We start from the raw sequence: 17,844 nt of genomic DNA, 5'->3' as shown, positions 1-17,844 counted from the left end.
CGTCTGGACCTTGGTGATGTCGTTGTGTCTTGCGCATATGAATCCTCCTGTAGTTCCTCCCCTTCCTGTTGTCCCACCCCCTGACTCCGAATAGTGTTTAGCGTGTGCTCCAGCATGTAAATGACTGGAATTGTCATGCTGATAATGGCACTGTCAGCGCTAAACATATTCGTCGCCATGTCGAAACTGTGCAGAAGGGTGCATAGGTCCTTAATCTGAGACCACTCCATCAGGGTGATCTTCCCCACCTCTGCATCTCGTTGGCCCAGGCTATACATCATGACGTATTGCACCAGGGCTTGGCGGTGCTGCCACAGTCGCTGTAACATGTGGAGAGTTGAATTCCAGCGTGTCGCCACATCGCATTTCAGGCGATGAACCGGCAGGCCGAAAGACTTCTGGAGCGATACAAGTCACTCAGCTGCGGCGGTTGAACGGCGGAAGTGAGCAGACATTTTTCGTGCCCTGGTCAGAAGGCCATCTAGGCCGGGATAGTGTGTTAAAAATTGCTGGACAACAAGGTTCAACACGTGAGCCATACAAGGCACGGGTGTCACCTTGCCCAGGCGAAGGGCCGCACCCAGGTTTGCAGCATTGTCGCACACGGCCTTACCAGGCTGCAGGTTGAGTGGAGACAACCATTTACCAAACTCAGTCTCCAGAGCTGCCCACAACTCAGCCGCTGTGTGACTCCTATTTCCAAGACATGTCAAGCTAAAGACCGCCTGATGCCGTTGTGCTCTGCTGCCAGCATAGTAATGAGGGGTGCGTGATTCCTTCTGCGCAGTGAGAACGCTGGTGGCCTGACCAGGCAGGCTTGGGGCGGAGGTGGAGGACCCAGATGAGGTGGAGGAGGCAGAAGCAGTGGCGGAACTTGGACAGACAGAGGATTGACACACAAGTCGTGGGGACGGCAAGACTTGTGCAGCAGACCCTTCACCATCTATCACCATAGTTACCCATTGCCCAGTCAGCGACATGTAACGTCCCTGTCCATGCTTACTGGTCCAAGTATCGGTGGTGAAATGCACCCGATGACACACAGAGTTTCTCAAGGAAGCGGTGATGTTTTGTGCGACATGCTGGTGTAGCGCGGGCACACCTTTCTTAGAGAAGTAGTGGCGACTGGGCATCTGGTACTGGGGCACAGCGACAGACATAAGGTCTCTAAAATCCTGTGTGTCCACCAGGCGGAAAGGCAGCATTTCGGTAGCCAAGAGCTTACAGAGGGATAAAGTCAACCTCTTAGCTTTGTCATGGGTCGCAGGAAATGGCCTTTTATTTGTTTATAGTGTGACTGAACAGCTCTGCAGACTCAGCCACCTCAGTTCCACCATACTGTGCAGGGCGGATGGAGACTTCAGAGCTGGGAGAATGCAAGTGTGATTGGGCTGACAACTCAGAGGACTGGTGTTTTTTGGATGCGGTAGTTGAGGTGGCGGAGAGGGCACTTGTTGGACCACTTGAGATCCATTCAAGCATTTTCCTTTTTTGGCCATCATCTACCTTTGTTCCAGTTGTTTGTGTCCGTAAAAAAGGGAGCACATCGGATTGTCCACGGTAAGTAGTAGACATCTTACTTTTGCTGGAAGATGGTCTATCTTCAGCAGATGTTAATGGAGCTTTGCCACCTTCCCCACGGACAAACCCTTTTTTTCCTTTTCCAACACGCCTCTTCCCCTTTCCACCAGCATCTGTCATTTTGCCACTCATTTTGATTGCGACAAGATTGTGCACTTAAAATGTGGTAGTAAAAATTGAGAGGTGGTGTAGATTTCAGCGGTGGTCTAGCTTTATTAACAGCAGAATAAACAACAATAATTATCGCTGACAATGCAACTACGGCCCTTAAACTGGCAGCATAGTTTGCTAGTATAATGGCTTAGTAACAATGAGTTTGAGTGTGCAATGCAGGCAGACGTGCTGCAAATATCTTTACACTAGTGGGACAATAATGAAGTCCAACAGCCACTTTTAGGATGCCACTAAGTTTCCTCAGTGTTTGCTAGTATAATGGCTTAGTAACAATGAGTTTTGAGTGTGCAATGCAGGCAGACGTGCTGCAAATATCTTTGCACTAGTGGGACAATAATGAAGTCCAACAGCCACTTTTAGGATGCCACTAAGTTTCCTCAGTGTTTGCTAGTATAATGGCTTAGTAACAATGAGTTTGAGTGTGCAGTGCAGGCAGACGTGCTGCAAATATCTTTGCACTAGTGGGACAATAATGAAGTCCAACAGCCACTTTTAGGATGCCACTAAGTTTCCTCAGTGTTTGCTAGTATAATGGCTTAGTAACAATGAGTTTGAGTGTGCAAAGGGCAGGAGGGTACAGTGGCAGGGTTGTGGGTCTGGGTAGAGGAAAGGAAGCGTCCCTTTCTATCCCTCCTAATGGGGAAATGCAGCGAAGAAATCCCTGACCTTAGCTACACAGACGCTGTCATCTTATGTAGCTGTTAAAATCTGTTTTCACGGACCTGACTGTCACCTATGGCTCTGACCCTGCCGGTATTAGCCCTTACAAGGGCTGAAAGAAACTTCTATCCCTATTCTGTATAGCGCTGTGTATAGAGCGTACACAGCAGTATCGGAGACAGGAGCTACGCCAGCGGTGACTGACACCAAGACGCAGAAGGCAGATACTGGCGTGCTGGAGGAAAATGTCCGTTTTTATAATGCAGGGACATGTGACATGGACATCCTATCACACATGCCGTTGCTTCTCTGGCTAAAAGTCCACTTAGCTGTGTGTGTGTCTGGGATTGGGTGACATGCTGGCCCGCCCCACTACATGCGCACGCTTAGGGAAGGAAGACAAGGAAAAAAAAAAAATGGCGATCGCCATTATCCAAACAGCAGTGATCTGAATGCGCTGTTCCCGCACACTATACACTGAAATTTCATAATAGTGTGAGTCACAGAGTGACTTACACTATTACAGCGGAAAGCCAGCTAGTAATTAGTTTGTCTTTTTGCTGCTAGAACCGTTCTCGAACGTATCTAGAACTATCGAGCTTTAGCAAAAAGCTCGAGTTCTAGTTTGATCTAGAACAGCCCCCAAAATCACTCGAGCCGCCAACTGGAGAACCTCAAATCGCGAACCGCGCTCAACTTTAGTCATCACGGAGTGGCCTGGCTCAATTCTGTTACCCCGAGGTGTACAGCAGGGGTGTGCAATTATGATTGTAAATAAATAACTTACATCACTATATACTGCACCTGTAATAACTTACATCACTATATACTGCACCTGTAATAAATTACATCACTATATACTGCACCTGTAATAAATTACATCACTATATACTGCACCTGTAATAAATTACATCACTATATACTGCACCTGTAAAACTACATCACTATATACTGCACCTGTAAAACTACATGATTACAATCCCATATACTACATCACTACACCCCAAATATTAGTCACCAGTTCCCCCCTCCCCCCATTGTCCCCTCCTCAGGTTTTTAGTCACCACTCACCTCTCTCTCCTCAGGCACCTCCGTACGGGTCCCCCGCCAAGCTGCTTCGTCCCTTGTACAGGCCCCAGCCACTGCTTCTCTCTGTACAGGCACCGGCTGGTGTCGCTTATCCTGCCGGGTGGGAACTTTTCAAATGACACACACGTGCGCCGTATTGACGACATCAGGGCGTGTGTCACAGAGAAAGGTGCCAGGCAGGGAACAGAGGACAGATCCTGAAGCTCCACACAGTGTAGCAGCGGAAAGCAGGAATCTGTCCTCTGTTCCCTGCCCGGCACCTTTCTCTGTGACATGCGCACCATGATGTCGTCAGTATGGCGCGTGTGTCATTTGAAAAGTTCCCACCCGGCAGGAGAAACGGCACCACGTCTCCAACTATGATCTAATGGGCAAGTCGGTCACAGACAGTAGGCGGGCCAGATGTGGCCCGCGGGCTGCCCCTTGCCCAGGTCTGATGTACAGGAAGGAGGGTTGGACAGTGGCAGGGAGGATGGAGGTAGTAGTTGGAGGTTAGGAAAGTCTTTTAAGGTGAGCGTGACACCACCTGTGGTATGCGGCCAGGGTTGGGAGCCGCTGCTGCAGGGTCTCTCACCGGGGGGGATTTAATGTTGATAAATGTAAAGTAATGCACAGAGTAATGACAGAGTAGTCCTATAGCTGCGTATACATTAAATGGAAGTAAACTCAGGACTTCAGAACAGGAGAAAGACTTGCGTATTCTGGTTACAAGTAAGCTGAGCAGCAGCTGCAAAAGCAAACAAGATTTTGGGTGTATAAAAAGAGAGATTAGATATCGTGATCCCAACGTATTGTTACCCCTCTATAAATCATTTGTAAAGCCATATGTAGAATATGGGAACCAGTTTTGGGCTCCACATTTTAAAAAGAACATTCAGAAGTTAATGTCAGTTCAAAGGTGGTTAACTAGACTACTATATGGAATGGAGGCCGCCCATATGATGAAAGGTTGAAAAAGTTAGATTTGTTTAACTTAGAAAAAAGACGTCTCATTTACATGTATAAATACGTGTGGTCAATATAAAGGACTGGCACATGACTTATTCCTTCCAAAGACAATACTAAGGACAAGGGGGCACTCACTGCGAGTGGAAGAAAAGCAATTCTGGCAGCTACATAGGAAAGAGTTCTTTTCAGTTAGAGCAGCCAGACTGTGGAATTCCCTACCGAAAGAGGTAGTAATGGCAAATACTATAACAGCTTTTAAAAAAGGGCTGAATGATTTCCTCAGTACACACAACATTGTTGGTTATAAATGACTTAATGACAAAATGTAAAATTGATAGAGGAAGGTTGAACTAGATGGACCTAGGTCTTTTTCCAATCTATGTAACTATGTGTCACTTCTGTGTATTAAATGCCATTTTCTTCTCATCCCCTTGTTTGACCTGGATCAGATTATAGGCCCCCCTAAGGTCAAGTTTAGAGAACCATTTAGCTTTGACAATCTGATGAAGAAGGTCAGGAATGAGTAGAAGAGGATAAGGATCCCGAATAAGTGTTTGTTTGAGCTCCCAGAAGTTGAGGCATGGCCATAATACATCATCCTTCTTTTTGGCAAGGAAGAATCCAGCCGCAACTGGTGACAAGGATGGCCTAATGTGCTCTCTGTTATGCACTCTTTGAGAGCTGATCTCTCAGGACGAGACAAATTATACACTGTGTGCAGAATTATTAGGCAAATGAGTATATTGATCACTTGATAATTTGTATGCATGTTGTTCTACTCCAAACTATATAAGCTTGAGAGCCAACTACCAATTTAGTAAATCAGGTGATGTGCATCTCTGTAATGAGAAGGGGTGTGGTGTAATGACATCAACACCCTATATAAGGTGTGCTTAATTATTAGGCAACTTCCTTTCCATTGGCAAAATGGGTCAGAAGAGAGATTTGATGGGATCTGAAAAGTCCAAAATTGTGAGATGTCTTGCAGAGGGATGCAGCAGTCTTGAAATTGCCAAACGTTTGAAGCGTGATCACCGAACAATCAAGTGTTTCATGGCAAATAGCCAGAAGAGAATAGCCACGCAAGAAGTGTGTTGGGCAAAAAAGGCGCAAAATAACTGCCCTTGAATTGAGGAAAATCAAGAGTGAAGCTGCCAAGATTGCCATTTGCCACGAGTTTGGTCATATTTCAGAGCTGCAACATTACTGGAGTATCAAAAAGTACAAGGTCTGCCATACTCAGGGACATGGCCAAGGTAAGGAAGACTGAAAAACGACCACCTTTGACTACCTTTGACAAGAAACATAAGATAAAACGTCAAGACTGGGCCAAGAAATATCTTAAGACTGATTTTTTTCAAAAGTTATACTGACTGATGAAATGAGAGTGACTCTTGATAGGCCAGATGGATGGGTCAAAAGCTGGATCAGTAAAGGGCAGTAAGCTCCACTCTGACTCAGACACTAGCAAGGTGGAGGTGGGATACTGGTATGGGCTGGTATCATCGAAGATGAACTTGTGGGACCTTTTCGGGTTGAGGATGGAGTGAAGCTCAACTCCCAGACCTACATCCAATTTCTGGAAGACAACTTCTTCAAGCAGTGGTACAGGAAGAAGTCGGTATCGTTCAAGAACTCCACAGCATGGCTGGCCAGTAAAGGTCTAAAAGATGAAAAAATAATGACTTGGCCTCCTTGTTCACCTGATCTGAACCCTATAGAGAACCTGTGGTCCCTCATAAAATGTAAGATCTACAGGGAGAGAAAGCAGTACACCTCTCGGAACAGTCTCTGGGAGGCTGTGGTGGCTGCTGCACTAATGTTGATCCTAAACAGATCAAGCAACTACCAGAATCTATGGATGGTAGGCTGTTGAGTGTCATCATAAAGAAAGGTGGCAATATTGGTCACTCATTTTTTGGGGTTTTCTTTTTACATGTCAGAAATGTTTATTTCTACATTTTGTGCAGTTATATTGGTTTATCTGGTGAAAATAAACAAGTGAGAAGGGAATATATTCAGTTTTAATTAAGTTGCCTAATAATTCTGCACAGTAATAGTTACCTGTACAAACAGATATCCTCCTAGGATAGCCAAATCTAAAACCCCACTCCAACTTCCAAAAATATAAAGCTTTGATATTTATGAGTCTTTTGGATTGATTGAGAACATAGTTATTGATCAATAAAAAAAAATACTCTAAAATACAACTTGCCTAATAATTCTGCACACAGTGTAAAGTTTTCACTTGGGCAATTTTACCCCCGGGATCAACCTTTTGGTGCAGTCACAAGGCCTATGGAGTGGCAACTCCTGACTTCCTGTCTCTGAGAATACATCACAAAAATCAGAGAGAAGACCAGGAAAGCTTGTGATGACTGCCAAAATACAGGTTCCTGTTGTGATCTGGTAACAATGGACGATCACAAAAAATCCCATTAATCAAGAGAAAACAAAACCACAAGAGTAGTTGGAAACTGAGCTAACCGCAATCCCCTATCTATCAGACAACACTAGAAGTAGCAGTGGGATGTTCCTAACACACCTAGACACTTCATCACTGCCTGAGAAACGTGCTACACCTGAAAGATAGAAAAGAGGAATCTTAACTTGCCTCGGAGCAGTCCCCAAAGAAATAGCAAGCCCCCAACATGCAACAATGGTGATGTAAGAAATCACAATAGACAGAAAATATAAATTAGCAAAGGTGAGGCCCGACTTACTAGATACGACAGGACAGATAACTGATTGCGGGCAGCAAAAAACCCTGCAAAAATACCAAACTCCTGCTACGAAAGAAAATACAAAGACTACACGGTCTCTCCCTCACTATATCAGGTGTTCATCTGCCAGACACTTTAAACAGAACTGCAGATGTAATGGGAAGGAACAAAATCACAGAACAAATTAATATTAAAGTTCAAATAATCCAAACATGAACAGGGAGCAAGCTCCCTTTTTTGCTGGAGAAACTGCCCTGCTCACAGAAACAGAAAGACAGATTCTCACATACAAGAAACCAAACACAGAACCAAATGGAATAAACAAAAACAACCTTAAGTGCAATTTCAGAAATTAAGCACAGAAACTAGCAAACTTATCTGGAGTAGATTCAAGCACAGAATAAATGGGAAAAACTGAAGGGAAAACTCCCAGACATCTTCATAAGCAGGCAGGAGCAATATCACTGCTGGCCGCCAGGCAGAAAATGCTCTCCTAAATACACTAGGCTGATTTGCAATAGGATTTCCTGGATTCCCAATTAACTCCAACACCTGTCTTGATCACAGATTCAGACTCAGCTGCATTACCATTCCTGGCCACCAAAGGGAGCTCCATACCAGCACTCACTCAGATGATATTCACAACAGATGCTCAAACAGTGGTGTTTATAATATGTGCTCTATTTCCTTAACTCCCGAATTTGCAAATCTACAGTAGGGTTATGTAAGGCTAACCAGGGAAACCCAATACCATTTGTGCAGGAAGGTCTTTGAGAATGTAACATGATATCCACTCTAAATGCAATACCCTTATACCTATTCCCCAAACAACCTGGACCTAGCAGTTTTCCGACCTCCATCTTTCCTTGGGCATCGAGAGACAGGCATAGGTAAAGTGCCCTTTTAGCAACAGAAAAAACAGACTCCACCTCTTTTTTGTGGAGTGGAGGTTTTTACCTTATGGGACATCCGCCAGAGCTGCATGGGCTCTGGTCAGGCCTCTGAAGGTAATATAGGTTTAGAAACACCCTCCTTAGATGTTTTAGATTCATGGGTCCGTTGCTGAAATTGACGATCATTACATATTACCAATGATACAGCACATGATATAGAAGGAGGGGTCTTATACATAACCAATGCCTCCGTTATCCTCTCTGATATTCTCTGGAAAAACTGGGTTTTCAGTGGAGGGTGATTCCACTCTGTGTTCGTGGACCAGCATCAGAATTCAGCGCAATAATCCTCTACAGGTCGATTCCACTGTTGCAGTGAATGGATCTTAAACTCATCAAATGATATTCTATCCATATCATCATAGAACAGTCCAAGTGCCGAGAAAAACCTGTCCAATGTCATAATACAAGAGAATCAGAGGGGACAAAGAAAAGGCTCATGCTTGTTGGTACCCACTCGAAAGAGAGACAATTATTCCAATTGTTCCTCACCACCAGAGGAGTGGGACATAAACAGAAATATAACTTACACGCATCTCTGAACAGAGCAAACCGGCTGCGCTTCTCTGAAAATCTTTCTGGGAGAGGCAGTTTGGTGTTGTGAATGTCGTCTGTATGGGTGCTATTTTGCAAGTGCAGCTTAAAGTGGGGGACATGGTTTGGTTGTCCTCCAGGAATGTTCCTATGAGAGTTTCTTTGCCTAAATTTAAGCCTAGATTTATTGGGCCCTATAAGATTTTGGAGATTATTAATTCCGTATCTTTTCGTCCTGCTGTCTTTTCTGGCCACCAGATGGTGGCGTTCTGCCACAGACACTGTAAGATGTTACTTCTGTGTGTCTTCGGCTCTCATCTTATAGTCTCATGGTTAAATATTACAGTTTTCCTATAGTTATATTATCTACTCCCTAGGACTAATTTAGATCACTGTTGATGGTTATCAAATCTAGAAGTATTATATAGAATGACTCCAAAAGTTTTTTTTCTCTGTGGTTTAGATTCAGTTCACATTTCTGTTTGTACATTCTGTTTGTCTGACCTATTTAAAGCAACATACAAGTGGAACTAATGCAAAGCAGATCCATTACACAATTGATGCAAACGGAAGCAGAGGTACCTGAAGGATTATTATTGGGTCTGTCTAGGTTCCTTTTTCTGCCTCTTTTTAGAATGGAAGAATAAGAACATCAAGCATAACTTTTCTTCAGTTCTAAAAACATACACATAATTGAACCGATACAGAACCCGCATAATCAATAGGGCCTCTCAGCTTCTGTTTCGACCAGTTATGAAGTGCATCTGTTTTGCAACTGAATTCTGTTTCTTTCCTTATAAATAGAACCAGCAAACAGTATGTGTAAACTGAAATGTGAATTTAGCCCTATACTACAAATCATAACGTTTACATTAAATTAACAATTCTTGACCCTCTGGATAGACTCCCATCCTGACCCCCTGCTGAGCCACTAAGTGTGTCCCCATGAGTGATACATATAGAAAGATATGATGTTAACTGTTATCTCGAAATTGCACCTGGTTATTAATAAGACATTCTATAATGTTATACATAGAGTATCCTCTGCTTATTGACTGATATAAGAGGTATAATATGCCCCAGATTATGATGTTATACAGTGTACAAATATACCAGTTGCCAGGATGTTCTTCCTTGGTAAGGATCCACCTCCTTCTTCCCCCCTTCCCCCTTGTAACACTTATCGTTGGAGATGGTAAGGCGGCAAGCTGGAGTAGACCCACTGGACCACAGGGGGGACCCAGGCTTACCCTCTGGTGGGGGAGGTTGACTAAGCACCCCCCGTGAAGCAGATACCAAGTGCCACTCCCAGGGCAGTAACCGGGACTGTGGCAGCTGACCCCCAGGGCAAGGATGGACACAATTACAGACAGGCAGATTCTTTAGTGTAGACAGGGGCCACCGGGACAGCTGAGACAGATAGGATGGCCAGATCAGACATGTTCAGTTACTAGTATAGACAGGAATCACCAGGATGGCTGAGGCAGATAGCATGGCCAGGATGGACAGGTACAGTCACTAGAATAGACAGAGACCACTGGGATGGCTGAGGCAGATAGGATGGTCAGTATACACAGGCATATTCACTAGTATAGACAGTAGTGTGACGACATGGACTCTCATGGGTTAAAGTTTCTTAAAATTCAGCCAGACAGGATGATAGATTGTTTATAGACGGGGGATAAGTCCCTCATTGTTTTTACAAGACTCTTGTTAACTCATGTTTGCTTACCTATTGTTTCTCCAGACCCTTCCAGTAATCATTGTAATGTAGTTGTGTATTGCTAATGTAATTACCTTAGTAGTCATTGTCTAGTCTGTGCATTCCAGACTACATGTATACCCTCAGTCTTTCTGTAGACATCATTTGGTTGAACATTGTCCATGCAGCTTGAGATTCATCCAATGGGATAGGCGATCTTGTCCAGCCAATCGATGAGGACGCAGTGTGTCCAGAGGGAGCGCTGTGGCTATAAGAGAGGACTTCTTTAAGCCACCAGGGTTGATGAAGGTGGATGAATGCTGATGGACCCAGTCTAAGCTCTTAGGAGCTGGCTAGGGGATCATACCCAAGATACCTTATGGACTCAGTCTAGGGACTTTGGCTCCGACGTGAGGATCACTTGGCTACATGGCTTCAATCTAGGGACTTCGATTCCGATTGGAGACCATATCCACAGTCTAGGGATTTCGACTCCGGCTGCCAGGATTATATCATCATACCACAGACTATTTAAGGAGAAAACCCAGGTTGGGACAATTCGGTCACCTGGTACGGACTTTGCAGACCTCAGCCAGCTTCGTAAATCCGGCGTTATTCCAGTCTCGGGTGCCCGCTGAAAGCGGGGTGCTGCTGGAATGGAGTAAATAGTCCTGGAACTTCTGAGGCACGGACATTCTAATCCCCGGTGAGCCAGCGGAAGGGTGAGACTCTGTTGCCTGTTACATTTGTGTGTTTTGTTGTTTATGTGTTATGTGCCGTTAATTGTTTGGGGATCCAATAAAGTCTAATTATTGTGGTTCCCTCACCCTGTGTTGTCTGAGTAGTGTTACGCCCACGGTTAAGGAGGCCAGCTCAGTTGGGATGAGCCCTGAGCCACGCTGTCTTTCTAAAGGCGGCGGGTTTTAGCAGACGAGAGCACCCACTGAGCCCCGTGTCTCCACAATTGGTGGCAGCAGTGGGATACTACTCAGCCTGGTTTACCCAGGGGAGCTGCAGTGGACTGGTGTTCGTGGACACCGTCCAGGGCTCAACAACCAGGGAGGCACATAAGCATACCTAGCAGGCCATAAGGGAGGCATTCAGGTTTCGAACGCTGCCATGTCCAACCCCACCAGCTCAGCCATGGCACAAGGACAAGAGAGGAGTTACGACCGCAGCAGTAAATGGATGCTACAGGATCTATGCCGGAGGCGAAAGATTGACTACAGGAACGCTGACACTCGGTCAGACTTGATCTGGAAATTAGTCCGTTGGGATGCCCTGAATGATGCAGAGGACGATGAGGATCCCGCCAATATTGACCCAGAGGATTTAAACTATGTGTCACATCATGGATCTAGTGACAATCGGGAATCAACTTGGTCCAAAATGGTCCAAGCCACAGCGTTGTTGGCTGCATTGGGGCCTAAATCCTCAAGAGAAGAGAGGGCTTGGGTTCTGGAATATGTTTATGGGATTCCAGCTGCCGTACTGCTAGCACCAGCCGCTCGAGAAGGATGGTCCCACTACCCAGCAGAAGCTGCACCAAAACAAAGGACCACAAACAGGGCCGGTGACTTGCCCAATCTATGGCGCTGTTATACATGTGGGCGCCATGGACATATAGATAAAAATTGTCTCCAAAACCGAGGCCGCATGCTTGGAGCCCATCTGCCAGCTCAGCCGGTCAAGAGCCAGGGACTACGAGACACTGGTTCCTCCATTACCCTGGTAAGCCCAGTTATTGTTTCCCCAGAAGACCCTTTACCAGATTCCCAATTATCCATCTCCCTGGCTGAGGGCCAGTGCTCAGACGTCCCTCTGGCATGTGTGCAGTTGGACCTAAGGACCGACCAGGGAGAGGTCGAGGTGAAGCTTGTGGATAGCCTCCCCACACCTGGTATTTTGGGGACCAACCAGGAAGTGATCGATGTGGGGATTGTGAACAGCCTCCCCATATTGGTCATTGTGGAGACTGACCAGAGCAAGGCTGATGTGGAGCTTATGAACAGCATCCCCACCCCTGGTATTTTGGGAACTAACCAGGAAGCGATCGATGTGGGACTTGTGAACAGTCTCCCTATACCTGTCATTGTGGAGACTGACCAGAGCAAGGCTGATATGGAGCTTATGGACACTGTCCCCACACAAGTTATTTCGGGAAAAGACCAGGGAGAGGTTGATGTGAGACTTGTGAACAGCCTCCCCACACCTGTCATTGTGGAGACTAACCAGAGCAAGGCTGATGTGGAGCTTATGGACACCATCCCCACACCAGTTACTTTGGGGTCTGGCCAGGAATAGGTCCATATGGAGTTTATGGACAGCCTCCCCACACCTGTTGTTTCGGGGACTAGCCAGGAGGAAATTGATATCGGGTTCATGGATGGCCCACCAAGCCTGTTGTTTTGGGTACCACCCAGAGGGGAGTGGAAGTGGGGCGTGTGGATTACCTGCTCACACCAGTTATTTTGGAGTATGACCTAGGACAAGGACTATCCAGTCAGTTTGAAGCAGCCCTCACCCACTTCCAAGCCAAGCAGGACCCTGACGTGGATCTTTCTAACATCTTTTCCAGGGATGGTTCGCATTCCCGGTCTCCATCATCCACTTATGAGCCAAGAACCGTGAGTAAGCCTAACCACACTGTGGCTATTGACTGGGGGAGGATTGATAGTGGGAGATTTGTGCAGGCCCAACTCACGGACCCCACCTTAGTGCTTGTCCGCAATATAGCTGCTCAACCTGGGGGAGGTAATCTGGGGGTGGTGTATAGATGTGAGCCTCTGTTGCTGACCTCACCATTTAAGAGGACAGTGCCGTCAAGAGGAGAAGGATGATCGGAAGCCTATCATGTCTGGCTAATATTAAGAAGGGGGATGAATGTGACGACATGGATTCTCATGGGTTAAAGTTTCTTAAAATTCAACCAGACAGGATGATTGTTTATAGACGGGGGATAAGGCCCTCATTGTTTTTACAAGACTCTTGTTAACTCATGTTTGTTGACCTATTGTTTCTCCAGATCCTTCCAGTAATCATTGTAATGTAGTTGTGTATTGCTAATGTAATTACCTTAGTAGTCATTGTCTAGTCTGTGCATTCCAGACTACATGTATACCCTCAGTCTTTCTGTAGACATCATTTGGTTGAACATTGTCCATGCAGCTTGAGATTCATCCAATGGGAGAGGCGATCTTGTCCAACCAATCGATGAGGACGCAGTGTGTCCAGAGGGAAGGCTGTGGCTATAAGAGAGGACTTCTTTAAGCCACCAGGATTCATGAAGGTGGATGAATGCTGATGGACCCAGTCTAAGCTCTTAGGAGCTGGCTAGGGGATCATAACCAAGATACCTTGTGGACTCAGTCTAGGGACTTTGGCTCCAACGTGAGGATCACTTGGCTACATGTCTTCAATCCAGGGACTTCGATTCCGATTGGAGACCATATCCACAGTCTAGGGATTTTGACTCCGGCTGCCAGGATTATATCATCATACCACAGACAATTCGGTCACCTGGTACGGACTTTGCAGACCTCAGCCAGCTTCCTAAATACGGCGTTATTCCAGTCTCGGTGGGTGCCCGCCTTAAGCGGGGTGCTGCTGGATTGGAGTAAATAGCCCTGGAACCTCTGAGGCACGGACATTCTAATCCCCGGTGAGCCAGCGGAAGGGTGAGACTCTGTTGCCTGTTATATTTGTGTTTTTTGCTGGTTATGTTTTATGTGCCGTTAATTGTTTGGGGATCCAATAAAGTCTAATTATTGTGGTTCCCTTACCCTGTGTTGTCTGAGTAGTGTTACGCCCACGGTTAAGGAGGCCAACGTTCAGTTGGGATGAGCCCTGAGCCACGCTGTCTTTCTAAAGGCGGCGGGTTCTAGTGGACGAGAGCACCCACTGAGCCCCGTGTCTCCACAAGTAGCATGGGAAGGATGGACAGGCACAGTCATTATTATAGACAGGAACCACCTGGATGGCTGAAGTTGAAAGCATAGACATGGATTTTGACATAGGAGACAAGTATTACATCTGTTGTCTCTGTATAGGCTGGGTTTATGTCAATATATCATTTATTGTATACTGGGGAATCATCCTTGATGTTATATTGATTTTTGTGAGAAGATGCAGTTTTGTATAATCCATTGGCATGGAATGATTGTAAATGTTTTTAAATGTTTTTAAACCTGTATACATATGATTTTGTTACAATAAAAATATAATCTTTTGCACGTCATTTCCAGCATATATTTGACTTATTGACTAATATAGAATTACTGGTGCCGTTTGGATACCACCTTGTTTTGTTGTAGTCTCGATATGCTGGGTATCTGGCACACGCACCTTGGATTACGAGCATAATTGGTTCTGGGAGTCTGCTCTTAAACCAAGTTACTCTTTTATATCAAAGCAAATTTTCCCATAGGAAATAATTGAAACACAGACAATTCGTTCCACAACCCAAAAATATTTACTGTATTCATACAAATTTGTTACAGTAATACAATATAATGTACTGTATTCATATAAAATTATTACACTACAGAAATACAAAATTCTGTACAGTAAAAGCATATAAAACAAATTAAACTGTACATTAGCTTACAATAGAAATGTTGGTGTGCGGGAGGTACAATACAAGCAATGTGCTGTACTAGTTATTAATAAGAAAGTACACTACTGTATCCACAAATGCAAATTGATATGCTTTATACCATATACTGTACTGTGTAATGGTATACTGTATATAGTACACATGTACAGAAAGTTACCTCTAGAGCAGGTCGGAGTTTGGTGAAAGGACGGAACCAGAAGTGTGCACAGTGAGTATTTGCTCTTATTGCAAAGCATTGCTCTTAAACCAAGTTACAAATGTTTAGAAAGCTTTGCTTTTCTTGCAAAATGCTCTCAATCCAAGTTACTCTTAATCCAAGGTTCCACTGTAATTATAGGGGGTGCTCATATTCCCCCTCTTTTTCTCAGGTAGCATTGTGTGGGCTGGCCACACTGGTGAGTGAGTCGGCATCCCTGAAAAGGTGGAGAACGAGCAGTGCAGGGGCACTAGCACTACACCCCCTGCCCCCACTTTTTTTTCTTATTTTCATTTGTACTTATTTGAATGTCAGAATATATACCTTTATAATTGTTTCCTCCATGTTAACCCTAACCCTAAACCCTAGTATCCACACTACTTGGGACATTTACCCCTGCCAGGCTTCCTGATGAACCTGGAACACAGGAGAAATGCGTTGAGGCCATTTTTCTGTAGAAATTACATCTATGAAGGAAGTGGTTATGCTTTTCTTTTCTTTTAATTCTGACCTTTAACTTAAGCCTTGTACATTTATAAGAAGGATTTTCATTCCCATTCATTGCTGGGCACTGTGGTGCACACCAGTAACCTTAGCGGTTTGGATTTGTTTTTTTATGCTGGATCTATTAGGGTTCAGCATATTATGTGGCTAGTGGATGCAAGTTTTTGAGATTATCAGTGTCTGAGTCATTGTACCTTATGGTCAGAATTATTTATTTATCTATCTTTTTGTGGTGGATATCACTTGTGTTGCTTGGACTTATTTTAGGGACTCCATAGGGTCTCTGAGGGTGAGAAGTCGGTGGTTAGGGGCCCCATTTGCATTTTATTTAGGGCGCCGACCTCCGTAGTAAGGCAGTGTGAAACTTTAGGGGTAACATCAGGGCCTCTTAGGTATATTAATACATCTTTACCTTTTTTCACCTGCAATTACCCTCTAGTCTACCCTCTTTTTATGGAGTGTGTTTTTCGTACATGCAAATACAAATTCATAATCAAAAAAATCTCTTTAAAATTTTAATTTCTAATCATGATCATTAAAAACACTATAAAGTGTTTTTAATGATCATGATTAGAAATTAAAATTTTAAAGAGATTTTTTTGATTATGAATTTGTATTTGGATCTCTTCTTTATCTGATATTGGTTTTTGATCCCCCCCCCCATATGGGGAAATCATTCTGCATTGAACTGTATATCTTATGTTGTTAAAAGTTACAAATTTCAATAAAACATTTTAGAAACTAAATTAAGAATTATTTTTCCCATAAACAGTTGATATTTATTATTTTATATCTTTTGTATTTCTTTTATGATTAGGGAATTGTAAAGAGAGATGAAATTGTGTTCAGCATTGCCAGGAGCCGTTCCATTCCAATATTGATGGTCACCTCTGGAGGATACCAAAAAAGGACAGCACGTATAATTGCTGATTCCATAATCAATCTGCACAACCTTGGCCTGATTTCTAATTCTCTAGCAAATGAACCCCTGTATGAGTGATAATACAGAAAATTAATGATCTCTGTATGGCAATAATTTACATTTAAAAAAAGAATGTAATATATGAGTCTAAAATACTGTGTATTTATTTTAGTAGGGAAACATTTGAAAACAAAAATGAGAAATTCTTAAAACACTTTAATTTATTAATTTTATTTATGCTATTAATGGGGAATTCCACCTGAAAAGCATAGAGTCGTGCAGGAACTGTTTGAGATTTCCAATTGAACTCTGAAGGGGTTTAGAGCAACATAGTTTACTATCAGATGAGGCTTTAATAGAATTTCCTCTTTAGGCTACGTTCCCACGATGTGCTTTGTTGAGGTTTTGATGTTGCAGAATGTTTTTGATGTTGCTGGGTTTATGCGCAGTTAGAACAGTATTCCTCAACTCCAGTCCTCAAGGCCCACCAACAGATCAGGTTTTCAAGATTTCCTTAGTATTGCACAGGGGATAGAATTATTCCCTGTACAATACTGTGAAAGTCCTGAAAAAATGATCTGCTGGTGGGCCTTGAGGACTGGAGTTGAGAAACACTGAGTAAGGCTACATTCACATGACCGTTCCGTTTTTGCGGTCCGCAAAAAAGGTCCATTTTTTTTCTTGGATGCATCCGTGTGGCATCCGTGTGCCTTACGTTTTTTTTTGCAGACTGCAAAAAAACGGAAGCAGCTAGAAAGATAAATAGATGGGTAGATATAGAGCTGTATAAATAGATGTAGAGACAGAGAGATACAGGGATTGATGGAGGAATGAATGGAGGGATAGATAGATGAGAAAGTCATATATAATGTACCACCCCCCTGCATATTCTAAGCTGGCACCCTTTAGTGACTTTCATGTGGCACTAAAGGGTGCTTAGCCTTGTATTTAGCCAAAAAATAAATAAATAATTTAAAAAAAAAAGACGTGGGGTTCCCCCTATCTTTTGTAGCCAGCTAGGGTAAAGCAGACGGCTGCAGCCTGCAAACCACAGCTGGCAGCTTCACCTTGGCTGATAATACAAAACAGAGGGCACCCCATGCTGTGATTTTAAATTAAATAATTTAAAACAAAAAATGTGGGGTGCCCCCCAAATTGGATCACCAGCCAAGGTGAAGCGGACAACTGTGGTCTGGTATTCCCAGACTAGGGAGGTCCACCGCTATTGGACACTCCCCAGCCT

At 44.1% G+C, this 17,844-nt stretch overlaps 1 protein-coding gene across 2 annotated transcripts in view; it reads left to right on the top strand.

The window, feature by feature from the left end:
- Positions 1–17,083, top strand: part of HDAC11 (histone deacetylase 11) — a 209,595-nt gene extending 192,512 nt beyond the window's left edge. For both annotated transcript variants that reach the window (XM_075320631.1, XM_075320630.1), the window contains one exon: positions 16,497–17,083. In XM_075320631.1, coding sequence (XP_075176746.1) covers positions 16,497–16,679 — 183 coding nt within the window. In that variant the 3' untranslated portion in view covers positions 16,680–17,083. The remainder of the gene's footprint in view (positions 1–16,496) is intronic.
- The last annotated feature ends 761 nt before the right edge of the window (positions 17,084–17,844 follow it).

This window comes from Anomaloglossus baeobatrachus, chromosome 8 (genome assembly GCF_048569485.1).
Source record: "Anomaloglossus baeobatrachus isolate aAnoBae1 chromosome 8, aAnoBae1.hap1, whole genome shotgun sequence".
NCBI lineage: Eukaryota > Metazoa > Chordata > Amphibia > Anura > Aromobatidae > Anomaloglossus > Anomaloglossus baeobatrachus.
This window is presented reverse-complemented; position numbering and strand designations above follow the sequence as displayed.